This window comes from Glycine soja, chromosome 11, assembly GCF_004193775.1.
Source record: "Glycine soja cultivar W05 chromosome 11, ASM419377v2, whole genome shotgun sequence".
Classification (NCBI taxonomy): Eukaryota; Viridiplantae; Streptophyta; class Magnoliopsida; order Fabales; family Fabaceae; genus Glycine; species Glycine soja.
Window position 1 is genome coordinate 5,790,872 of NC_041012.1, and position 26,584 is coordinate 5,817,455.

The 26,584-nt window shown below is 35.0% G+C and overlaps 1 protein-coding gene across 1 annotated transcript in view; it reads left to right on the top strand.

Moving 5' to 3' along the window:
• Positions 1 to 1,262: 1,262 nt before the first annotated feature.
• LOC114376211 (transformation/transcription domain-associated protein-like) overlaps positions 1,263 to 26,584 on the top strand; it is a 31,961-nt gene continuing 6,639 nt past the window's right edge. Inside the window, exons 1-25 of the mRNA XM_028334202.1 lie at positions 1,263 to 1,716; positions 2,232 to 2,947; positions 4,664 to 4,789; positions 4,872 to 4,957; positions 5,609 to 5,717; positions 7,614 to 7,709; positions 8,219 to 8,281; positions 8,369 to 8,428; positions 11,070 to 11,138; positions 12,604 to 12,685; positions 13,161 to 13,213; positions 13,326 to 13,391; positions 13,467 to 14,699; positions 15,041 to 16,033; positions 16,115 to 16,450; positions 17,198 to 17,453; positions 17,550 to 17,772; positions 17,859 to 18,246; positions 19,744 to 19,893; positions 19,971 to 20,192; positions 20,317 to 20,538; positions 23,403 to 24,053; positions 24,811 to 25,071; positions 25,155 to 25,502; positions 26,125 to 26,537. Of these exons, the coding sequence (XP_028190003.1) occupies positions 1,659 to 1,716; positions 2,232 to 2,947; positions 4,664 to 4,789; positions 4,872 to 4,957; positions 5,609 to 5,717; positions 7,614 to 7,709; positions 8,219 to 8,281; positions 8,369 to 8,428; positions 11,070 to 11,138; positions 12,604 to 12,685; positions 13,161 to 13,213; positions 13,326 to 13,391; positions 13,467 to 14,699; positions 15,041 to 16,033; positions 16,115 to 16,450; positions 17,198 to 17,453; positions 17,550 to 17,772; positions 17,859 to 18,246; positions 19,744 to 19,893; positions 19,971 to 20,192; positions 20,317 to 20,538; positions 23,403 to 24,053; positions 24,811 to 25,071; positions 25,155 to 25,502; positions 26,125 to 26,537 (7,280 nt within the window). The 5' untranslated portion in view covers positions 1,263 to 1,658. The remainder of the gene's footprint in view (positions 1,717 to 2,231; positions 2,948 to 4,663; positions 4,790 to 4,871; positions 4,958 to 5,608; positions 5,718 to 7,613; positions 7,710 to 8,218; positions 8,282 to 8,368; positions 8,429 to 11,069; positions 11,139 to 12,603; positions 12,686 to 13,160; positions 13,214 to 13,325; positions 13,392 to 13,466; positions 14,700 to 15,040; positions 16,034 to 16,114; positions 16,451 to 17,197; positions 17,454 to 17,549; positions 17,773 to 17,858; positions 18,247 to 19,743; positions 19,894 to 19,970; positions 20,193 to 20,316; positions 20,539 to 23,402; positions 24,054 to 24,810; positions 25,072 to 25,154; positions 25,503 to 26,124; positions 26,538 to 26,584) is intronic.

A 26,584-nucleotide genomic window follows, 5' to 3' on the forward strand; every position in this document is an offset into this window, starting at 1 on the left:
TCAAACAGACAGAGGTTGAACTCTACGTGCTCACACCAAAACATGTACAAAATCGAATCGAAACAGTTGTTGCGCTGGCATGGTAACCGGAAACAACCTCATCGCATTATGATCAGAGATGATAAGAATCATGCGGATTGGAACGACGACTGCGAAGGGGGGTGGCGCCGAGTTTGAGAACCATCAGACCTTCATACTCAATGTGCTCACAGATCTGGGGAGCGGAGCGGTCACGGAGGAAGTGTGAACCCTAGATCTGTATGAACCCCAACCCAGATTCGAACAACGATTCTCAATCTGTCTGAAGCCCAGCCAAAGCGCATAAACTTCTCAATCTGTGTTTCGCCTCAAGCTTTTCAGAGTGTAGGATCCTCATGAACCTCACATCCTAGATCCTTGTCGAAATCAACCTTATCTGACGGAGGAGCGAGTTTGGATTGTGACCTTTTCTGAGGCTTATCGGTCTTCCCTATTTCTGCAACTCCTTCATCTACAACAATGGTGCTAAATCTGGATTTCGTGCTTAGATCTGGAGAAGGAAGGGCGAGAGAGGGTGAGAGTTTTTATGTTCATCTGGGTATTGAAGTTTTTCATGTGGGTGGAGAAGATGGTCTTCAATTCAACAGTCTTGTACACCGTTAATTTTGATTTGTTAATGTTTAAGTCCATTTATGTTAATTACTAATTAACGAGCCACCACAATATTAATCCCCACTGAAACTTAGATAGTAAACCTCAGTCAACGTCGCATCTAACGGTCAACCAAGTCAACTTGGATGGGAGTACCAAAATTTTGAAAATCAGGTGAACAAATTTTACAATTAAAAACCAGGAAAGTGAGAATCAACTATTTGTAAAATTAGGAGGATGAAAATTGCAACTAAACCTTTTGTATAATCAATATTCATTATTTATAATCTATAATCATATATAAAAAGAATAAGGTGATTTAATGTATATATTTTTATATTTATTTTATCTCTATAATTACATTCATAAATTACTATTTTATTTCAATAATTATTTTCATAAATTATTCATCAACTTTTATTATCTTTCTTTTTATTTTTAAAAAACATGAAAAAAGAAATTAGGCATGAATTGCCTGTTTTCCGCTAATGATCTATAATTATAATATAAAAACTAATTTATCCTTTTAGCCTCGAGAAATTAATTCTGTTTGACTAAATTATAGAAGACAATTAAATTCAAAAGGGTAAAATGGTAAGTGTGTTTTCGTATTAAACGTAAGCACTGGCCCTGGAGTAAGTCCAATTCCCATGGTGCCGAGTTGAGGACGAGAACCCGACACTAGAAAGAAAGGGGGGAAACCACTGTTACTCAAAGCCGCTCCTCAAGCCCTAACAAAATTCCATACCCTAACTCGTAGTTAGAATGCAAATTCTTCTTATTTAACTCCACCAATCGCTCCAAGTATCTGTTGTTGAACACCACTCTCTCTCAATTGCAGCAAGAGGCAGAGAGTTCACAGTCACAGTGCCTTTAGAATTTAGATTAGAGTTACTTTGTTAAACCCTAGAGATAGAATCATAGCATAAACGTTTTCGACTCTGAATTGTTCTTCTCTCTGAAGATTGAAGCTAGCCACTTAGGGTTTGAGCTTTTTCTGATTTCCCTCCCACTTCTACACCGCCAACATGAGTCCTGTTCAGAATTTCGAGCAGCATTCTCGTCATCTCGTGGAGGCAGACCTCCGTATGCTTTCTCTCCCCCTCTATCTGCAGCAATTGTTGCTTAGCATTTTACTGTTTGATTGTGAATTGAAATGGAAAAAAGTTGCGTGATGATTGAAACATTAAAAATGGATGCTTTACTCGTTGCTTTCGGCTTTACTTTTTATTTTTCTCCTTATTTCCATGTTCTCTTGCAGCTGGAAAATGGATCCAACTATGCCTGTGTTGTGTTGTGTTGGCATTTAAGTGCCTTCGGTTTTTGTTGTTTTGACATTTGATGCTTATTTTCATCTTCTCTTGCCGTGGGAAAATGGATTCAACTATGCCTCTGTTGTATTGACATTTAAGCACTTCCAGTTTTTGTTGTTTTTACATTTAGTGCTTATTTTCATGTTCTTTTGTCGTAGGAAAATGGATTCAACTATGCCTGTGATGTATTGGCATTTAAGTGCTTTCAGTTTTCGTTGTTTTGACATTTAGTGTTTTGTTTTTGCTTAATTTTTTTGTTTTTGTTTTTGTGTTTCTGGTTGAAAACAGCGATTCCGGCAAGACTGCAGATGGTGATGGAGGTTAGGGATAGTCTTGAGATAGCTCACACTGCTGAGTACTTAAATTTTCTGAAGTGCTACTTCAGGGCATTTTCTGCAATTCTGCTGCAAATTACGAAGCCACAGTTTGTGGACAATCAGGAGCACAAGCTTCGGAATATTGTGGTTGAGATATTGAACAGACTTCCGCACAGTGAAGTTCTCCGCCCCTTTGTACAAGACCTCTTGAAGGTTGCCATGCAAGTGCTTACCACCGATAATGAAGAGAACGGCTTAATTTGTATCCGTATAATCTTTGACCTTTTGAGGAACTTTAGGCCAACTCTAGAAAATGAAGTCCAGCCGTTTCTGGACTTCGTCTGCAAGATTTACCAAAATTTTAAACTAACTGTTAGCCATTTCTTTGACAACATGGCAATGACTGGGGAAGATGTCAAACCCATGGAGACTTCACTTTCTGATCAAGGTATAAACAACACCACTGCAACTGGTTCACTGCTTAATCCAAGTACTCGCTCATTCAAGATTGTTACGGAGAGTCCATTGGTGGTGATGTTTTTGTTTCAATTATATAGTCGTCTTGTGCAAGCAAATATTCCTCAATTGTTGCCATTGATGGTTGCTGCTATATCAGTTCCTGGCCCAGAAAGGGTTCCTCCTCATTTGAAAACTCACTTCATTGAGCTCAAGGGTGCACAAGTTAAGGTAGGTGCTTATGGTAAAAATGAAGGCTGGCTAAATATTTTTGCAATTTATATTAGTAGTTATTTTAGTAAGTGTAGATTTTAGTATTTTAAGCACCTGGGAGCATAGTACAACTTTGGCATATATGTGAACATCAAAATCCTCCCAACCCCCATGTTGGTCATGGCGTACCCACTATTAGGATTTTGAATTTTCAACATCTCACACATAAACTTGGCATAAGCAAGTTAGCAATTACTAGGGAAATTAATCTGGTGTTTGATTTGCTTTCTGCTTTAATTTTCAGTTAATTTTTTTGCACTAATAATTAAAAAAGCGCCACTTTGTTTTCACCTTGTGAAAGAAATGGTGAAGACCATAGTTGTCAATAGCGGCAGGGCGGAGCGGATCGGCACCCATCCGCGACGGACACGTGTGTAGCGGCACGGTTTTGGGTCGCGGCGGAGCGGTGCGGGTTGCGGAGCTGTTTTTCGCGCCACTACTTCGAAGCACTGGAGGTTCTGTTCTGTGTTGTTTCGTCTGCTTTGTTCTTCCAAAGAGAAAGAGGGAAGAGAGAGAGGGAGGGAGGGAGGACGAGAGAGAGAGAGAGGGCTCTGTGTTGCGGCGCAGTTTTAATATACCATTAGGGGATTCAGGAAAAAAACATATATACCACTAGGGTTGGCTTACGTAGAGGCAAACAATATTAATATATAATAATAATGTTAATAATTAAATAATATAGAAATAATATTAAATAAATATAATAATATCATAATTTTATAATTTTAAAAACTTATATTTATATATTTTTGTTTTCGAACATATATATATTATTAATTATTTATATATTTATATTTTTGTTTTAAAGTTTAACATATCTAGTTAAATGGTAGCCAAACAATATTAATATATAATAATAATGTTAATAATTAAATAGTATAGAAATAATATTAAATAAATATAATAATATCATAATTTTATAATATTAAAAACTTATATATATATATATTTATATTTTTGTTTTCAAACATATATATATTATTAATTATTTAACATATATAAAAAAAAACATTAGAATAGCGGTCATCCCGCTATCCGCTATCCCGCTATCCCACTTTTGGGGTTGGCCGCTCCGCTCCGCTACGCTGGTATTGACAATGGTGAAAACAACATTTTTTTGTCACTATTTCGTCATTTCCTTCTAAACTAAAACAAGTTGGTATTTTTGTAGTTATTAGTGAAAACATATTAATTGAAACAGAAAACAAGACCCCAAAGATTTCCATTTATCGAGGGCATCATAGAACTTATATGACAAATAATGGTAAAGATCACATTTTCAAATGAAATAACCACTGTTGTTCTTGTTTGGTATTCTCTCAAATTTCATCTGCAAAATAGTTAAATTTTGTTAGTTAATGAGTTAGTCAAGTGAGGTTTTTGAAGACAATTCTTTTACTCTTAATTGCTATTATTTTTTCACTCTCTTTGGTCCCTTTTTGTCTTATGTAGTCAGATTAACAAGTCCTTTAAAATTTTCAAGTATGAGGTGAAAGTCACATCACGAGGATGGTCAGTTTTGGCATTTGGTTCACCTGTGGATATATATCCTACTTTATCAGTTATTTGGGGGTGAACAATTGAAAACGAAAAGCCACAAATTTTTCATTAACTAATCCTTCTCTTGATATCATCTAATTATATACTTACTAGTTTCATTTTTTGTTATTGCAGACAGTTTCCTTTTTAACTTATCTGTTGAAGAGCTATGCTGATTATATAAGGCCGCATGAAGAAAGTATATGTAAAAGCATTGTGAATTTGCTTGTAACATGCTCTGATTCTGTATCCATTAGAAAGGTGATACTGTTGTTGCTTTTGTCTTTTTTTTCCCTATTGGATTTCTTTTTAATTGATTTAAAGACAAAGATGTTGGATGCAGGAACTATTAATATCCCTGAAACATGTCCTTGGAACAGATTTCAGGAGAGGTTTATTTCCTCTTATTGATACACTACTAGAAGAAAGGTAACTTGATGACCTATTCTGAGATCTTGGTGCAGATATTTTTGGATGGATTCCAAATAAGGGATTCCTGTTAATAATATTTTTACATGAAGTATAAATAACCGTTTATAAGTGTCTAGTGGCTATTATGTCTACTATATTAGCTTAATGTGACTTGAATAACCACTCTGTCATTATTATTCTGTCGTAGTACATATTTTTATCAAGAGAACCTTTATTGTAATTCTCTTTTTCTCTTTTAGAAGATCAATAGTGGTGCAAAGTACACACTAGATGGTCTTAAATTGATCTAATAGGACAATCATGTGTAGTTATTTAGTAAAGAAGGATTAAACTATACGAGCTATATTTGTATTGGAAAGTTATCTGTCAATTGTATTAAGAGTCATAATTTGGGTTGTTTTAGATCCGTGTTCTTGTAGCTTCTCAGATAATGGTTCTAGATTTGTGTTTCCAATGTTAGATGTTTGAGATCCTAGATTGAAGTAAAACTTGTTGAGTTGTGGGAATCTAAATGGGTGAATCTATGTCTGTTAGCTAGTAGAGAATATAGAAAAGTGGACCAAGAATTTAGAATAGTCAGAGTAAATAAAACTTGACATCAATACAAGTTGAATGTTCTCTTATGTTATAGATAATTCAAACTTTTAGGGTTCTAGTTGGGACTGGACGTGCATGCTTTGAGACGTTGAGGCCCTTGGCTTATAGTCTTCTGGCAGAGATTGTGCATCATGTTCGGCAAGATCTCTCCTTATCACAAGTATGGTTTTCTTTTTATTCCATGTTGTTTATTATTTAATATAGGAGTTGTTTGTTAAAGCAATTTCTTGTAGAATAGTAAATTAAGGATTTTTTATTTATTTATTATCATGTCGTCTTAACAATTGTTTACTGATTAATATTATTATAAAGCACTAGATTAGTATTTGTTGAAAGATTTTTGAAATGTCATTTTTGTAACACCTCGATCGAATCACACTAGAATGAGAAAGATCCAGGGGATGTACAGGTATGAGACTGTACAGTTGAGGATAACTTAAAGGAATTAATTGATACTACCTATACCAACAAGATATATCTATTTTTCAGTAGCCCATCACTTAAGAACTTCATAGTTAAGCGTATTTGGTTTGGAGTAGTTATGAGATGGGTTGCTTTCTGGGAAGTTTCCCGGAAAGCATGATTGAGGATAAAACACACTGAAAAGTCTTGTGTTGGTTGTGGGGTCAATCATTGATCCTCGAAGCGGACAAAACTTATTTTCAAGGTCTTGGAAAGGGATACTGGTGGAGGGTTCTGATCAACAAAGATGTTGAATAAAGCATCACTGCGTGAAATGCCGTAATGTGAGAGTTATCAAGAAGTTGAAAATCAGGAATGTTACAGTTTTGTCTTAGAATGTGGGTTTGGCCCTAACTCAATCCTACAAAATCAACTTGTAGGGTGAGGGTTGCTCCCCACTTATATACTCTATCTTGGCATTATTTCTAACCGTTGTGGGATTTGTGTTTTTCCTAATAATTTGGTCATTGAAAGATTATGACATTAAATTAACCCTCTAATGATGATTTTTATTTTTTAGTCATTGACAATAATTTTTTAGTTACTTTTGGACTCTTAGATGTCAAAAATTATTATTTGCGGACCAAGTCAATCTTCCAAAATCTTTCAAGGACTAAAATAAGGGTTTACTCTTAAGAAACAGATCATATAAATTTTTGTCAAAGTAAAATAAAATAACTATTAGAAGCATATGGTAATTCAACCAAACATGCTGGAAACTAAAAGTCAAAATTTGGTAAAGAAGGGAGGAGTAATTCAACAAATCATGTTGTGTAGAAAATTTGGAGCAATTATAGATTTTGTGAAGAGTAAAAAAGAAAAGTTTTTTGTGGAGAGTACTATGAATGTTTTCAAGGATAATGTTTTATTGTTTGGTATGTTATAAAGTAGTGTTATGAGCTTTTTTGTGATGCTTAGCTAATGGCTCTAGTGGGGTCTCTTTGTTGGATATAGAGAAAGATTGTGAGCCTTCCCTAGCTGAATTATTTATTCTATTTTTGTATTTACGGGTTTCATTTTGGAATTTGGATTGGATTATATTATATCTGTTACTCCATACTCCTCTATTCTCTTGTTTAATAAAATTTCTTCTCTTTTAAAAATGTTTCATAAGAAAGGAATGCACACCAATAATGGAAAAACATAAACAAATAGTTTAAGGAAAAATAAGAAAGAAATATCAAAATATGTAGTAAGTTATGTATTTAAAAATGCTTTATACATTTAATTTTAAGAGAAGAAAAAAAGTGCTGCACAAGCGAGTTGATTGCCAGGGATCTATAATAGAAAAAACAGCATCTCCTTGGAGTTCAATTCATAATTTTTGTTATACATTTGTTCACAAATTTACATGTAATATTTTTTTAATAAATAGAGATTATAGTTCTATTATTTTTATAGTCAACAGAAATTTGTGGGGGAAAAGTTTAAACATTTGATGGGGGTAAGATGATAATTGATATTTATATATACATGGAAATTTGTTCTCAATTGGATGACATAATATTTCATCTCATTGTGTTGCTGCAAATATCCTTAACTGACAGTTTCTGATAGACGTGATCTTGCTAATATGAGTTCTCTATGGTTGCAGTTGTCACGAATTATTTACTTATTCTCAAGTAATATGCATGATGCTTCATTATCATTGAGCATCCACACCACTTGTGCTCGCTTGATGTTGAATCTGGTGCGTATCCTAACTCTTATTCTGTTTTAATTGTCCACCTTCTGTCTTCACTGACAATTAGCTCCAAGGGTTTTGTAGAAAGTATTTGTGATGTTCATTTTGAGCTATTATAAAATTAGGCTGCTGCCTCCTTAGCTTTGGGAATTAGAACATGGTTGTTTATTTGGCGTCTCTATGGTGTTTGGCTTGCAGTTGGTTCAGAGCTTGACTAACTGTTTTTCATGTGATTGGAGGGTGTGGTTGTATTATTATTTTTGTTTTCCTTAATGTTTTTGCTATTCTTTTGTCCTTTTGGAGTATATCTTGTTTTCTCTCTTGTAGCCTCTTCCTAAATAATCTATTTTTTTTGCTTGCTTCTAGAGTTTTTATAAAATGGTGATTATTTCTGACCTAAAATGTAAAACCTCTCTTCTATTTCTGTTTTCCCCTTCTCCCCAAAAGAAGAGATTTAGGATTTGTTATCTGATTAAATTCTTGAAGTCTTCTTATTTTCTTTCCATTTGATATAGGTGGAACCAATTTTTGAGAAAGGGGTTGATCAACAATCTACAGATGAAGCAAGGATTCTATTGGTCTGCTACATGATTTCTGCTGGATTTTGGCAATTTTTGCATTTTACTTTGTTTCTTGGGACTGACTTAAATTGTGTTACTTTGTAGGGCCGCATTCTGGACGCTTTTGTTGGGAAATTCAGTACTTTCAAACGAACAATTCCTCAGGTTACTTGGGATCAATTTATAGTTCATGTTATGTCTAACAATTGCCGCATTATAATTGATTATTATGGATTATTGGTGATAACCTTTGGGGCTGGGGCACGGTCATTTTCTTGGAGTACGGTACATTTTTAAATACATTTCATAAAGTGATTGGCTTTTATTTGGTTCAAAGCACATGGTCTTTTTAAGGGAGTTTTCTCAAAAATGGATTTGGTACAGGATCCCTTATCGTCTCTATATTCCTTGCACTTTTCTTCTCTTCATCGTATTTGTTCTTGTAAAATGTTCATATATTAATAATCCTGCTTCTGATTGTTTCTCATGTTTTCCCTTGCAAATTTTTCATCTTTTAAAGGCAGTCTATAAGGTAGGCTAGCAAGTTTCATGGATATGGGTATGAGTATGGTACTGGTATGGGTTCTGGTTATGACAAAATTCCTAAAAATTAGGGTACTAGTATGCTTGGATGTGTCTTACAGAAATACAAGCATAAGCAGTACAGTAATTAAATCATAAAATAAATACAATTTCTTAGTATTCTAACTCCAACTGTTCATGTTGCTCCAGTATGTCAATTTTGCTTCATCAAGCTTTTCTTGGATTTTTTTTTTCTGGAAGATGGCATGATAGAGTTAATATCGATGTTACCTTGCTTGACTTTGTTCAGTCATCTTTCCTCTGGTAATAAGACAAGAATTTGTTCTCTTGACTCTAAAGGTGTTTTCTCTTGCAAATCTTCTTTTTAGTTCCTGGGTATTTCTCATAATATAGTTTTTGTTTTCTGGAAAAACCCACATGGAATCCAAAGTGTCGCCTAAGGTCAACCCTTTTGTTTGGACTGCAATTCTCTAAGTTTCGTGGATATGGGTATGGGATAACATTTCTAAAAGCTTGATTCTGGGTACCACGGGACACCTTATGGTTTATACAAAAATAAACATTAATGGAATTCAATCATAAGATAAATACAATTTTCATAGTATTTTAACTCAAGTTAGCATAAAGATTTAGGGTTCAAGTTTTCATCAGAGTGAAGTAGCTGATTGCTTCATTTGGTAGCAAACCAAACAACTTAGCAACAAAACTTGGTGTTTTTGTTTGGATGATTTGTACTCAAGTGATAGGTGAGTATTGCAGATGTTGTACCCATGAGCACTCAACAGTTACCTGTTAATACTTGTACTGGTATTGCGTATGTTGTACCCATGAGCTCTCTCAATAATTATCTGTTAATACTTGTAGTTGATCTGCACCCGGTATAGGTATGACAACCATTTAGGAGTACCCTGGCGTCATAAAATGTTCTTAACAGGATTAACATCAATGACATGACATGACATGCTACAAAAGCACTCAGCACTCACTGCTAATGTCCTAATATGTTTGTGATGTGCTTGTGCTTATTCAGAAACCGGCACTCTTTTTTGTTTTTGCATGTTCAGGTTTGGGTTTTTTGATGTGAATTAAATCTTCCCTAAGTATCTGGTTCAGTTTCTTATTAAATTTAGAGATTCTGGTTTTTGTAAAAAACCTTAGATCTTAGATTCTGGGGAAGGGCTTTGCCTTTGTAGTTCTCTATTGTCGTTGGCTGGAAAGGAATGCTAGAATTTTCAAGGGAACTTAACATTTGGGACAGGGTTGTTTTTTCAGCATGCTTTGTCACGTGACTTACTTTTGTGGTTTCTAGATTATCTTCCTTTGTTCTCTTTTTCTATTACGTAATGAATTTCTTTTCTATGAAAGAAAAATACTAACTCCAAGGTTCCAACTAAACTTTGAAGTATATGAAGTTAGCAAAAGTATTTAAAGAAGGCACAATATTTGAAAAAAAAAATACTAACTCCATTTTTTTTTACCGTCCTTGTCAAATTCTCATCTGCAATGAACCAACCCAACAATTAAGCCTGAGATTTCAGAGATGAGAAAACTGAGAATAGAGAAAAAAAAAAGAACAGTTCTGTGATGTAAATAGAATGACAAACAGAAAAAAGAGGAGACAATTCTCCTTCGGAAGGTCCCCCACTTCCCCCTTTTACAACTAAGCTATTGATTGGTTCCTAAATGCTACAATTCATAATGAATCCTCTTTTACAGTTTATTCCCTTCCTACAGTTCCTGCTCCCACAACTCTAACCGTCTAACTAATTCTGTAACTATTCTTAACCAGCTAATTAGATCTGTGACTTTTCTTAACTTTTTTGCCCCATTATCTTTTATTCTTCTGTCATGTGGCCTATCAGCATGTCTTCTGATATCAGCCATGGAGAAGGGATTTTAGCTGTTTTCTATCAATAAAGTATGCTCTGCTTTTTCTGTTCCTATCATTATGTCTATCTATAAGTTTTCATATCTCACCTGATGTTGGTTTGAAGTTGTTCTGCAAACATTTCCTCTGTACAATCAATATATACATAACTGAGGTAGCTTCTGACTAGGGACCTCTTTGCTTTTGTTTTTAGGATATCTGATGGAGAGTCAGGTTACTACCTGAGCTTTTTGCTCAGGTGGCTGATAAATTGCCTCTAATTAGTCTTGCAATGTTTACTTGTGCTTTACTTTTATTAATGTAAATCTACAGGTTATTGTGTTGCTACATTTCTTAATATATTAGGAATATAATTTATTGCTATTATTTATATAGCTCTTGGAGGAAGGTGAGGAAGGAAAGGATCGTGCTACCTTGAGATCAAAGCTTGAACTCCCTGTGCAGGTTGTTAGAAAACTTGTGTTTGAGATTCTCTTTCAGGCTATGTAATTGCACTTGCATGTTTATCTTAACATTTGGTGTGGTGTCAGATTGTCATGATTTTCTTTATTTTGTACTACATTTTAAATTTTCTTGAAAGAAACAAAGAAATATTACTCGCTAGTGGAGAAAGGAAATAAATTAAGAATGGTTAACAGTTATCTGTCCATCTTGAATTATTTTTGAGAAAAAATGAGAGAAACTGCCATTCTTGTTTTGCAATTATAATTGAAATTAAGTGAGGATTTTAAATTTTGGACTTCATAATCAGGCCCTCAGCTCTCTAATTTTGGGGAATACTTTATAAACAACATCAGTTAAGCATTTTCAGTTTTTCACACTAGAAGGGGTTGGCTACATGTATCATGCGAGTCCATTAATGTTGTCATGTATTAAGTTAAAAATGGACCATTTACCTCTATATTCCTCTTGATGGTTTGTGCTATAGTTTCTGTGATCTCCTATTGGACTATTTTCCATTTGATTAAACATCTTTATTGGTGCTTGTATGGATCTTTTCCATCCGGGAACACGGAACACCTTATGTTATACAAAAATTGGGCATTTGGTGTAAACAAAGAGGGAGGCATGATGGAGAACTCAAGAAATCATAACTAGGATGGAAGTAAACGTATATCTTTATTTTGAGAACCATTCAGGTTATTTTCTCAATTGAGAATAAGGTCATTTTGTTTTAATTAGAGGCATTCTGACAGTAAGTTGGACATTTTGGTCTAATAGTAATGACCACATATTGCTGTATTGCATGAAAAGCAGTATGGTTTGTTAGTCATGGCATTTTTTATTTAAATTATACAGATTGATGTGATCAGGTCTACAATTTTTGTTAACCCACCTGTTGATTTTTTTGTTGATAAAATCATATACTGGACTAATTATTTTTTATTATAAATATGCACACTCCTTTTTTTAGTGCACCCTTTGTACTAATGACAGTTTTATGAACTACGCTATATGTGGATTTTAGTCCTTCATTTTGTTTCATATTTTAGTAAAAGGGACTATTTTCTTGATTTTTAGTTTCTTCTTATTTCTTTTGCTTTCTTCCTCTTTTTTTTTAACTACGCTATATTGGCAATTGCTTTTAACTGTTTTTCATAGTAACAAAAACTTAATTGTTCAGTTATTGTTCCTGAACTTAATATGGTTCTGTTGTTTTTTCAACCAGAACTTGACTGTACAGTTCTAATTCTTATGTTTACCGTGTTCATGTATTCTTTGTTTTGGCTAGAAGGGAATAAAACCCCTTTCACTCCTACTAAAGCTATTAGTGCAAAATCATGATTCTCGTATTTTGTTGCATAATATGCTTGTCTTTGTGTTAAACCACTATTACTTTGTGTTCTTAATTCTGCATTGTTAGATGGATATCTGCGTTTGTGATTTTGGTCCATGTTTTTTTTTGCAGGCAGTTTTGGCTTTGCAGGTTCCTGTAGAACATTCAAAGGAAGTTAATGATTGCAAACATTTGATTAAGACATTAGTGATGGGTAATTTATATTTTATATCGTTAAACCTTCTGTAGTTCATAGGGGACAGGGGTGATCATGGATTGTGTTGAATGAAATCCAATATATTTGTATATTTCCTTAAATTTTTAAACAATACTAATAAGAAATCCAAATAAAATAGAAAAATGATAAAAAAGAAGAAAAAGGTCATTCAAAGGATTTGAGATTGAATGATCATATACCTAATATGATAATGGTCCTGCCAAGCTCTTTTTGATCCAATTTAATCCAAATATTCAAGTCAACGTGTGTTTCTCTAGTTTGGATTAGTCTTGGTCAAATTTACTGATTGGATTGGATCCATTATTATCCTTAGTAGTTTCTTATTTTTTGGTTTTTTAGTGTTATTTGTTCATCTAATTTTATTGCTTTTTGCCCCCTTATTTTATGACTGATAAATATACATTTTTATCATATGTTTATTTATTTTTTAACTTTCTTAAATAACTTTCAGGAATGAAGACCATCATATGGAGCATCACCCATGCACATTCCCCAAGACCTCAGGTAATGAATCCTCGGTACAATAATTTCTGCCTGTGGATTTGCCAACCCCACCCTTCCTTGACATATAACATTTCTCACGTATGAGATTTTCCCTATCCATGGAACATTACAGGCTCTTGTCTCACCGTCTTCTAATTTATCACCACCTCAAGGAGTGAGGGGCATGAGAGAAGATGAGGTACTACAGATAGGCTTAATGTTAACATCAGTGTTTTTAATTTTAATGGCTAAATTAACTAAGAGTCTTGTGTAGGTTTGCAAAGCTTCTGGTGTTTTAAAAAGTGGTGTTCATTGCTTAGCACTTTTCAAGGAGAAAGATGAGGAGAGGGAGATGCTGCATCTCTTCTCACAGATTTTGGCCATCATGGAACCTCGAGATCTTATGGACATGTTCTCTCTGTGTATGCCTGAGCTTTTTGAGTGCATGATCTCCAACACTCAACTTGTTCATATATTCTCTACCCTTCTAGCAGCACAGAAAGTGTACCGGCCATTCGCAGATGTGCTTGTTAATTTTCTTGTGAGCAGCAAACTTGATGTCTTGAAGCAACCAGATTCACCTGCAGCAAAACTGGTTTTGCATCTCTTTCGGTTTATATTTGGTGCCGTGGCTAAAGCACCATCTGATTTTGAACGAATTTTGCAGCCTCATGCGCCTGTAATAATGGAATTTTGCATGAAAAATGCTACTGAAGTTGAAAGACCTCTTGGCTACATGCAGTTGCTTCGTACAATGTTCAAGGCACTTTCAGGGTGTAAATATGAACTTTTGCTCCGGGATTTGGTCCCCATGTTGCAGCCCTGCCTTAATATGCTGCTGGCTATGTTGGAAGGGCCAACTGCTGAAGATATGCGAGACCTTTTATTGGAGCTATGCTTAACCTTACCTGCCCGTTTGAGCTCTCTGTTACCATACCTTTCTCGTCTTATGAAACCTTTGGTATTATGTCTTACGGGAAGTGACGAATTAGTGAGTCTTGGTTTACGAACACTTGAGTTTTGGGTTGATAGTTTAAATCCCGATTTCCTCGAACCCATTATGGCTAGTGTAATGTCTGAGGTGATTCTTGCTTTGTGGTCTCACTTAAGACCAGCTCCCTATCCCTGGGGTGCAAAAGCGTTGCAGCTTCTTGGCAAGTTAGGAGGCCGAAACAGACGATTCCTCAAAGAGCCTCTAGCACTTGAGTGTAAGGAGAATCCTGAGCATGGGCTTCGCCTGATTTTGACATTTGAGCCTGCAACCCCATTCTTGGTGCCACTTGATCGATGCATAAATCTTGCTGTGGAAGCTGTAATGAACAAAAATTGTGGCATGGATGCTTTCTATCGGAAGCAAGCTCTAAAATTCCTTCGAGTTTGCCTATCATCTCAGCTCAATTTGCCTGGAAATGTTGCTGATGAGGGGAGTACGTCTAAGCAGCTATCTGCATTGTTAGTTTCTACAGTTGATCAATCATCACGCAGGTCTGAGTTAATGGAAGTCAAGGTTAGTTTGCTATTGTTTAAGTACATATAATATCCTATAAAAATTGTGCTGTCTTTTTTTATTAAAGTGTGGAACTAAATAACTCTTAGTTCACCATATTCATAGATCACTTCTCCATGATAGTCTAATCAAATTATAAAAAATTCTGCTGCCGCCATTACCGTCAGTCTTTTTTTGCTCTATCACATTATACTTCCTTAACTGTGGTTACATTTGGGTATTCTATACACCAATTGGTCTCGTCTTATGCTCTCCAACATTTTACTAAGTACTGGCATATGTTAGATGGGTTTATGTTATAGTATTTTTTCTGGAATATTATATTAACACTTCATCTTCAGGCTGACTTAGGTGTAAAGACAAAGACCCAGCTTATGGCTGAGAAGTCTGTTTTCAAGATTCTTTTGATGACTGTCATTGCTGCCAATGGTGGGGCAGATCTCACAGATCCCACAGATGATTTTGTTGTCAATATATGTCGCCATTTTGCAGTGATATTTCACATTGATTCTTCATCCAGCAATGTATCAGCAGCTGCACTTGGGGGTTCATCACTCTCAAATAGTGTTCATGTTGGTTCTAGGCTTAAAAGCAATGCTTGTTCAAATTTGAAGGAGCTGGACCCTCTAATATTCTTGGATGCTTTAGTTGATGTACTAGCAGATGAAAACAGGCTCCATGCCAAAGCTGCTCTTGGTGCTTTAAATGTGTTTGCAGAAACACTTGTATTCCTAGCTCGTTCAAAACATACTGACTTCATAATGTCCAGAGGGCCAGGTACACCTATGATTGTCTCTAGTCCATCAATGAATCCTGTATATTCTCCACCCCCTAGTGTCCGCGTTCCTGTATTTGAACAACTGTTGCCCCGTCTTCTGCATTGTTGCTATGGGCTTACATGGCAAGCACAGATGGGTGGTATCATGGGACTTGGTGCTTTGGTTGGAAAGGTCACTGTTGAGACTCTTTGCCTTTTTCAAGTAAGAATTGTGCGTGGTCTAATATATGTCCTTAAAAAGCTTCCCATATATGCTAGCAAGGAGCAGGAGGAGACAAGTCAAGTGCTCACTCAAGTTCTTCGGGTGGTAAATAATGCTGATGAAGCTAATAGTGAGGCACGTAAACAGAGCTTCCAAGGAGTGGTTGATTTTCTTGCTCAAGAGTTGTTCAACCAGAATGCATCTATCATTGTGAGAAAGAATGTACAATCATGCTTGGCACTTTTAGCTAGCAGGACTGGCAGTGAGGTGTCAGAATTACTAGAGCCGTTGTATCAGCCTTTTCTCCAGCCTCTTATTGTGCGATCACTCAAGTTAAAGACTGTTGATCAGCAGGTATTTCCTGATGGCGGTTTATTCGATCTTTCTTTGAGCTTTTTATCCATCTACTAATTTACTTGGTTGTATCTTGTGTAGGTTGGAACAGTTACAGCATTGAATTTTTGTCTAGCATTGAGGCCACCTCTTCTCAAGTTGACTCCAGAGTTAGTTAACTTCCTGCAAGAAGCGTTGCAAATAGCAGAATCTGATGACAATGCGTGGGTTGCTAAGTTTATCAACCCCAAAGTGATGACATCGTTAACTAAACTTCGAACAGCTTGCATTGAGCTTCTTTGTACAACAATGGCATGGGCTGATTTTAAGACTCCAAATCACTCTGAGTTGCGTGCCAAGATTATTTCAATGTTTTTCAAGTCTTTAACCTGTCGGACTCCTGAAATTGTTGCTGTTGCAAAGGAGGGCCTGCGACAGGTAGTTAGCTTTTATGATGTATAGTTTCTGCTTCTTCATTGGCTTGATCATAATGCATGTACAAATATATCCATAATGAAGTGTACACACATCTGGTAATTTGATAGAGCATTTGAAGTCTTAATGCCTATCATTTCCATGGTCATTTGTTCCCGATCATAGTTATCAACCCCAGATAGTGGAGCAGCCAAACCCAAAAGTGCTATAACTGGATAGCTTTTCCCAGGATGGCTGCTATATTTAATATTTTCAATACATGTTAAATAATTTATACTACACAAGTACACAAATGCTAAAAAATAAATTGAAAGATCCCCAAATTAAAAGCATATTCATAATTAACATTTGAATATGTTATAGTTGGAACTAGTTCATAACTAAGGAAATAGAGGAGAAAATTTAAGAATTTATTTATTCCCTTATTCTCATGAATCTATGGGATTATAGATGCTAAATATAGGGCTTTCACCAGAATTATAGAAGAGACTTTCCTCTTCCAATTCTAGGAATAAAGAATTCTCCTTTTCCAAATCTGATGGTTGTCTTCCTTTCCTTCATCCATTTCCCCATATTCCTGCCGCTCCCATTATTTCTTATATTATTCTGGTGGAAGTGTTAAAAAAACAAATAATTTGTTTACATGATCTTATCTGTTCTGTATGTTTGCTTTAGTTTTGCATGCATGCTTTTAATATACATGGAAATATTTTTTAACCTCATTTACATCGTTGTCACCCTGTCACCTAGGTTATTAATCAAAGGATGCCCAAAGAACTTCTACAAAGCAGCCTTAGACCTATATTGGTCAATTTGGCACACACAAAAAATCTCAGCATGCCTCTTCTGCTAGGTCTGGCCCGCCTGCTTGAACTGTTATCCAATTGGTTTAATGTTACCTTGGGTGGAAAACTTCTAGAGCATCTAAAGAGGTGGCTGGAGCCTGAAAAGTTGGCTCAGAGTCAGAAGTCATGGAAGGCTGGTGAAGAACCAAAGATTGCTGCAGGTGTTACATCTATGGTTTAGCCTATTTAATGCTAGTGTCTCTAGTGCAACTTCTTTAGATCATACTTGTGCTGATATGTCTTCTCTATTCTTGTAGCTATAATTGAGCTTTTTCACTTGCTTCCTCCTGCTGCCTCAAAGTTCCTTGATGAACTTGTAACCTTGACTATTGACTTGGAAGGAGCTCTTCCCCCAGGACAAGTATATAGTGAAATCAACAGTCCATATCGCCTTCCACTTACAAAGTTTTTAAATCGATATTCACCCCTTGCAGTTGATTATTTTCTTGCTCGATTAAGTGAACCAAAGTATTTTAGGCGGTAAGTTTTGGACTGCTGAGCTTTAATTATATGCCTATTAAGGTTGGATGCTGACTTTCTTTTTTTCATGTTTGCTGTAAATTTAGTTTCATGTATATAATTCGTTTAGAAGCTGGGCAGCCATTAAGAGATGAACTTGCAAAATCACCGCAAAAGATACTTGCAAGTGCATTCTCTGAATTTCCGATCAAATCTGATGTGACAGTGGCTCCTGCATCCACAAGTACACCTAGTTTATTAGGCGAAGAAAGTGTTGTTGCTCCATCAACTGATGCTTCTAATCCACCTGCTCCTCCTCCCAATGCAACATCCGATGCTTACTTTCAGGGGCTAGCACTTATAAAAACCCTGGTCAAATTAATCCCTGGTTGGTTACAAAGTAATCGTAGTGTGTTTGATACATTAGTTCTTGTTTGGAAGTCACCTGCAAGAATATCCCGATTGCAAAAAGAACAGGAGCTGAACCTAGTGCAAGTAAGTATAAGGAAGCTCAATGTTGTTAGTGTTGTATCATCATTGTTGATTTAGGAAAAGTTTTTTTTTTAAATTTCTTGTTTCTGTTATTGAATGATTGCCTAAATAATTTCATGGCATGCTAAAGATATTTAGCAGTTGCATTCTTTGCTTTTGATCTTGGAAGTTTTTTTATCCTAGTATAATTGCAAGAGTGTAGAATAATAGGAGGTATGGGCTCTGGATTCTCAACTGTTGGAGTCCAGCTGTTCACTGACATCTTCGCATTGCTGATGCTGGTCATGCCAGCACCATTTTATTTGACAAAAAAATAAGCATTTGCTGAATTCTTCAACCAGCAGTTTGTTTTTAATGCTTTAGACTTTATGATTCTTTTTCAGCAATTTCCCCCTGTGGACATGGATCCAGATTTGTGATGATTTGAGAAATAGAATGTTCTGGAAGAGGGATTAATTACTCATATTCAGCTTTAAAATCTCATCCTCTTAATGCTATTTTCTATCAATTTACTTGTCTGTTGTGAGAGTGCTGTAAACAGGAAAAATTATTCAACCGTGTCCTTGGATAGTTAGTAGTTGGTTAGGTTAGTTATGCCAGCTATCACTATGACAGCTGAGCCTATAAATACACTGATGTAACTGTTACCCTTGGTGAATGAAATATAAAATCATATTCTTGGAACTTCAAAATGGTATACAGAGCTTGGTGAGATCTGAAAATAATTCTCTTCCCACCTCTTCCGCTCCCCCAACCTTCTCTCACACCTTTCTGAAAAATTAGATGATAAGAATTTTCTTTAATGGAGGCAGTGAGTTGAACCAGCCATCAAATCTCATTGTCTTCAAGGATTCATTGCAAATCCGTCGATCCCTCCTGTTTCAACTGCCAACTTTGAAAGTTGTGTTTTTAAGGCATCTATTAAACCCTTGTTGGCATTGCTTTAATGTTAAAACATATTGGAGAAGTTGTCACTTCATTGCAGTCTATTTTTCACTTAATTTTTGTAGATTAAACATTTACTTCCTTGACCAAATTGTTTGTATTGATTTTTTGGTTTCTTTACTAGATATCTCTTCTCTTTGAACTTTATGTTGTGCATTAACTATACGATGCCATTATTTAAAATTTAGGCCACACTATTTAATACTTAGAAGAAGCTCATTCTTCCTAGCAAACAATCTGAGGCAAGTTAAATTTGAAGTCATTTTTTTTATTGTGGTTCTACCACTGCAACTGCACACTTAATATATCCATTAGAAAATTTATGTGCATATTATGCTCATTATCTGCTTAATGTTTTCCCATTTATTCTACTTCTATCATAATCCCTATTATTGCTTTGCTTTCTGTTATCAATTTGTATTCATGGTATTTTTTACTTTGTTCAAATGCTAATTTTAGTATATTTTAAATTTAAATAATTTTAACTGTACATTTATTTGTCTTGTCTTTTAAGTGGCTGGTTAACTTGCTTTCATGGTCATTATGGAATTGCAGGTTAAAGAAAGCAAATGGCTTGTCAAATGCTTCCTTAATTACTTGAGACATGACAAAAACGAAGTGAATGTTCTCTTTGATATACTTACCATATTCTTATTTCATAGTCGGATTGACTATACATTCCTGAAGGAGTTTTACATTATTGAGGTACTTCATAATTGGATTTGAAATTCCTGTTGAGATTTTGGTTCATTCTTATATTTGATTATGTTGATGCCTTTTAGGTGGCAGAAGGTTATCCACCAAGCATGAAAAAGGCTCTTCTATTGCATTTTCTCAGCCTTTTCCAATCAAAACAACTTGATCATGACCATTTGGTGATTGTGATGCAAATGCTCATTCTTCCAATGCTTGCACATGCCTTTCAAAATGGTCAAAGTTGGGAAGTTGTTGATCCTTCTATAATAAAAACAATTGTTGATAAACTTCTCGATCCTCCGGAGGAGGTATATCTTTATTATGTCTAATTTCTCATATGGCCCTTCGTTGAAATCTTCATGATTCGGTTTTTTTGATATGGCTTTGTAAGTTCTTCTGTGTCTCTCAATGCATTCTGTCCCTCTTCTGTAGGTTTCTGCCGAGTATGATGAGCCTTTAAGAATAGAACTATTGCAGCTTGCCACTTTGCTTCTTAAATATCTTCAAAATGATCTTGTCCATCATAGGAAGGAACTGATAAAGTTTGGGTGGAATCATCTTAAGCGTGAAGACACTGCAAGCAAACAATGGGCATTTGTGAATGTTTGCCATTTCTTGGAGGCATATCAAGCCCCAGAAAAAATAATACTCCAGGTATGGAAATATCAACTTCTTTAAAAATGCTCCTTATTCATATCTTGTGAACATGAGCAGGTGAGAAATTGAAAGTAAATGAGAGAGTGGTGAAAAATGCAAAAGGAGTTATGAATTTTTATTGAGAGAATTTTGATCTGAAAACTACGATCAGTGTCTCTAAATGCTGGGAACACCTATTTGTAGAGATTCTAACAGGATTTGTATAGCAAAGTTAGTTTTAGATGTGAGACTTACCATGGAATTTAACATCTCTCTAACAGTCTTTTAACTACTCTAACAGCTTGTCAATCTAACCCTATGTTTGGATGGAGCAATTTAGCAAGGAAATTCATTTTTTCAAGGAATTTAAAATGATTCATGATAAAATAGCTTGTTTGGATAGAGTATTTGAAAGGAGATTGAATTTCTGGTATTTTTATGAATCATTTTCATGGACTAAAATAGTGGAATTTCAAATTCTCTCAAAAGATATAGAATTTGAAATTCTTTTTTCGGAGATGCTCACTTTAACTCACTTCTTGCTCGCGACTCTTTTTCGCTCAACACTCACAATTACGGGTGACCAAAGTTTTTACGGCCAATATTGACATAAGTTGTTTTTCACTGACGTTGGCGGAGTTTTTTTCGATCATAATTTTTTTGTATGATGTCAACCAAAGCTATTTTTTGTCGATATCGGCTATGATTTTTTTAGATGATGTTGGTTAGGGTTATTTTCTCACAGACGTCACTCATGGGAAATTTTTGCTAATATCGACCAAGGATTTTTTTGACCGTTGTCATCCAGGTTTTTTCAGTTGATGTTGATCAATGATTTTTTTTTTGTCAACGTTGGCTAGATTTTTTCTACTGACATCGGTCATGACTAACTTTTGAATAAACACTTGTTAGGGTTTTTCAGTTGACGTCAACTAGTTTTTTTCAGCCAACATCAGCCTAAGCTATTTTTAGCCAATATCGACTAAGGTTATTTTTTAGCCGATGTTAGCTAGGGAGTTTTGGTTGATGTCAACTAGATTTTCTTAGCTGACGTCGGTTAGGATTTTTTTGCTGACATTGACTAAGATTTTCTGGCTGACATCAGCCAGAGCTATTTCTTAACCACATTAGTTAGATTTTTTTGTTGATGTTGGTTAGGGTTTTTTCTGCTAACACCAGCTAGGTATTTTTTACCAACATCCGACATGACTATTTTTAGTCGACATCGACTAGTTTCTTACAGTCAACATCCACTAGAGTTTTTTGGTCGACATCGATTAGAGTTATTTTTTAGCCAACATCACCCAAGGCTATTTTATATCCGATGTTGGGTAGGGTTTTTTGTCCAACATTGGTCAGGACTATTTTTTTAGCTAACTTCAACTAGGGATTTGGCCAATGTTGACCAATGATGTTTTTCAGCCGACATCGGATAGGTCCTATTTGTTGGCATCGACCAAGCTATTATTTAGCCGATATTGGGTAGATTTTTTTGTCAACGCCTGTTGGAATTTTTTAGGCCAACGTTGGCTAAAAATAGCCTTGGTCAATGTCATTCAAAAAGACCCTAGCCAATGTCAGCTAAAAAAACCCTAGTCGACGTTAGTAAAAAAAATCTAGCCAACATCAGCTGAAAAATAGACTCAACCAACGTTAGCCTAAAAATAGCCTTGGCTATCAGCTGACAAATATTCTCGGCATACTTTGACCAAAAAAAAATCCTATTTGATGTCGACCAAAAAATAGCCTCGGTTGATGTCGGTTTAAAAACATCATTGGTTGTGGTCAAGCAAAATAACCCTAGTTAAAATTATCAATATTTTATATTTATAAATTATTAAAAATTGAAAATATTTTTTAATTAATATTTCAAAATTAGATTGTGTTTATTTTCTATAAAGTTTAATATTAAAATTTCATCTATTTAAGATATAAAATTAAAATTTTGCATTTGAAGGAAATTAAATTGTCCTATCCAAACAAAGAATTTAAAATGGAAGAAATTTGAATTGATTTATTCAAATAAAGCATTTGAAAAATAAAAGAAATTAAAATCAAAGCAATTCAAATTCTAGGCATTTTAAATTCCTTGAAATTTTAAAATTCCTCATCCAAACACAAGGTAACAGAATTTGCTACAATTAATGCATTTGACAAAATATACCAACTACTCGACGATTTAAATAACTAACACAATTAATGTGTTATAGGACATACAAAATACAGCATGCTAATCACATACTCTAACACCACTCTAGTTGTCATCTAAATGATTGAGTGGAATATTTTTATCATGGAACGCTGTTCAATCTAATCACTTGGGTAGGCTTCCTATAATTTTTTAATTTCAAAGCTTACTAAGAAAGTGTCACCATGAAGAGTCGGATAAATTAACCTCTTAGGAGCCTATTAGAAGTCAGAACTTGCACCATTAAATGGAAAATATCAATGTAAGGTGGTATAGTGCTTGAATGCTTTCTTGCAAAATATGGCTAATCTGTTTACCTTTTTTAAATAGTAGACATTTAGATTTGGACATGTTTGACATATATCTTTCATGTTTTGCTCTTGAAGGGACTGGATTTTATGGCATGTAATCATCTCCAAGTTTCTTTCCTTTTTTATGGGTCTGTTTTACATAGAAGTTGGAGATAATCTTTTGCTTTTTAAGGGTGCTTTTGTGGGATTTAAAGAGCTTTTAAGTCAAAATTTGATGCCTCTAGATTGAACAGATTTATTACTGAGCCTAGCGAATGGGAGTAGTTTTTGGCTTTGTCTGAAATATGAACGTGCTTTGAAATACAGTCTTTATTTGGTATCTAACTGAATCTCACAGGCAAAAATGTGTGTATCTGTACCTTGACACTGATTTGCAACTGCAGGTTTTTGTTGCTCTTCTCAGGACCTGCCAACCGGAAAATAAAATGTTGGTCAAGCAGGCTCTTGACATTCTAATGCCAGCACTGCCTCGACGTTTGCCCCTTGGTGATTCTCGGATGCCAATATGGATAAGATATACCAAGAAAATCCTTGTTGAAGAAGGTCATTCAATTCCGAATCTTATTCACATATTCCAACTAATTGTCCGCCATTCCGATCTCTTCTACAGCTGCAGAGCACAGTTTGTTCCTCAGATGGTGAATTCTCTTAGTCGCCTAGGATTGCCTTATAATACCACAGCAGAGAACAGACGTCTTGCCATTGAACTTGCTGGATTAGTTGTTAACTGGGAGAGGCAAAGGCAAAATGAGATGAAAGTTGTTACTGATTCTGATGCACCTAGCCAAATCAATGATGTCTTTAATCCTAGCTCAGCTGATTCTAAGCGATCTGTCGATGGGTCTACATTTCCAGAAGATGCAAGTAAGCGAGTAAAGCCAGAGCCTGGTCTGCAATCCCTATGTGGTGTCATGTCACCTGGTGGTCCTTCATCAATCACTAACATTGAAACCCCTGGATCTGCCAGTCAACCTGATGAAGAATTTAAACCAAATGCTGCAATGGAGGAAATGATTATTAATTTTCTTATCAGAGTGAGGCTTACTTCTAACCTGTTTTTTTACATTTCACATGGTGATGATTTTTTACATTTATGAAAACACTATCCAATATTTTATGCTGTGAATTTGATGATGTTGGTACTTGCATTGCCATACTATCTTTCTTTTATTCTAAAAATGATTTATGATTTATAGCTTGTGTAGCTCTTATCTGCCATTGTTATGTATTAATGGTTCAAAGGGTAACATGATTTTCTTAGTATTTCAATATTCACTTGCCTAACTCAGACTTTTCTAAGTAGTAGCTGTATTGTGTCATAGTAATATCTCCCTTCCATGTATCTATGTGGACACTGCATGGACAACAAATATTTTTAGTTGTATTTTTGTAAGTTTTTTTTCTTCCTTAAACTTTTATGCCAATAAAAATTGGATAAGTTTTAACATTTTATGATGTTTGCAATGACTCGTGCTCATTTTCAAAATATGTATTCTGATATTCTCTTGTTATAAAAGATATTTTTATGTTAGTTTTAGATTTTGATTTTATATGTTATATTATAAGTGTGTCATTCCTAATTGATTTTTAAAATTAGAAATCCTTGTGTCCTGTGTCATATTTGTGCTTCCTAGTCACCTGCCCTTTGAGGTCTAGAGATGACAAGTATGATGCTGAGGCAAAAGTATGATTGCTTGCTGAAAAGATTCTCAATGTATACTCAACAACCCCTTCTAGAATATTCCATTTCTGAGGATGTTATCAATTATTGTCTCTGATTTTTGGGATCAGGTTGCGCTAGTCATAGAGCCAAAGGACAAAGAAGCAAGTGCCATGTACAAACAAGCTTTGGAGCTACTTTCACAAGCTTTGGAAGTGTGGCCGAATGCAAATGTAAAATTTAATTATTTGGAAAAACTTCTGAGCAGTATACAGCCATCTCAAGCAAAGGATCCATCCACTGCACTGGCACAGGGTTTAGATGTCATGAACAAAGTTTTAGAGAAACAACCTCACTTGTTTATAAGAAATAACATTAACCAGATTTCTCAAGTAGGGCATTGTTACCTTTTGTTTTTTTTATTTATTTGCTGAATGATTCAATTTTTATAGTGGGTAATTGTTTTTCCTCCCAGATTCTTGAACCATGTTTCAAGCATAAACTTTTAGATGCTGGCAAATCTTTTTGCTCACTATTGAAGATGATTTTTGTTGCTTTTCCTCAAGAAGCAACTACCACACCTGCTGATGTTAAGTTGTTGCACCAGAAGCTTGATGATTTGATACAGAAGCATGTTACCACTGTCACAGCTCCTCAAACGTCTAGTGATGATAATAATGCTAGTTCAATTAGTTTCCTATTGCTTGTCATAAAAACCTTGACAGAGGTACAAAGGAACTTTGTTGATCCCTTAATTTTGGTTCGCATTCTCCAGCGGCTGCAACGTGATATGGGTTCATCGGCAGGCTCTCATTCAAGACAAGTATGTTTGTTTTCCTTTTGAATTAATATTTTTTTTATTGAAGTCTAGGATTAAAATGAATTTTCTATTAAAATAAAAATTGTAGAAGCAAAAGGAATTAGAGTTAGAATTTAGAGGTAAAATATGCATGATAAATCAGTAAACACATACATGCATTAAATTATGTTCATTATTAATTTTAAAAAATATCATTTGTCTAATCAGTACTATTCACCTGAGTCAGTTAAGGCTAATGATACTAACTATAGATGTGCTTAATTTTAATCAGAGTGAAGTTGTTAAGTGTTTATGTCTATTCCTATATTTATTTTTTGGATACATGCCAATTTTTGTTTATATCTTTCATATATGCTGGTTGAAAATAAAATTCCATTGTGTAATCTAGTAACACCTACCCTGCAGCCTTGCTCTTTCTAGCAAAGCAGGCATTCCCTGTGCGGCTGTGCCTTTTTGCTTCCTCTGTTACTTTAGTCTGATTAAATCGAGTCTATCTAGTGTGATTAACATATCTTGTCTTATTGATTGTGTGATTTGTTTTTGGTTAAAATCTATAACAATTATGCTTGATTTATTTTTCTGTTTCAAATCTTTTTTGACTAAATAAAGTTTCTTACATTATTAGGGTCAGAGAACAGATCCAGATTCAGCGGTCACGTCTTCTCGTCAAGGTGCTGATGTTGGAGCAGTTATTTCAAATCTAAAATCAATTTTGAAACTTATCACTGATAGAGTGATGGTTGTTTCCGAGTGCAAGCGATCTGTATCTCAAATATTGAATGCTTTACTCTCAGAGAGAGGAATTGATGCTAGTGTACTTCTTTGCATACTTGATGTGGTTAAAGGGTGGATTGAAGATGACTTCTGTAAACAAGGAACTTCAGTCACACCAAGTTCTTTTCTCACTCCTAAGGAGATAGTTTCTTTTCTTCATAAGCTGTCACAAGTAGATAAACAAAACTTCACACCTGTGGCTCTCAATGAGTGGGACAGGAAATATCTTGAACTTCTTTATGGGATTTGTGCAGATTCAAATAAGTAAGTTTATTCATCTTAAGTTTGTATGTGCTATGCTTGAATTGTAT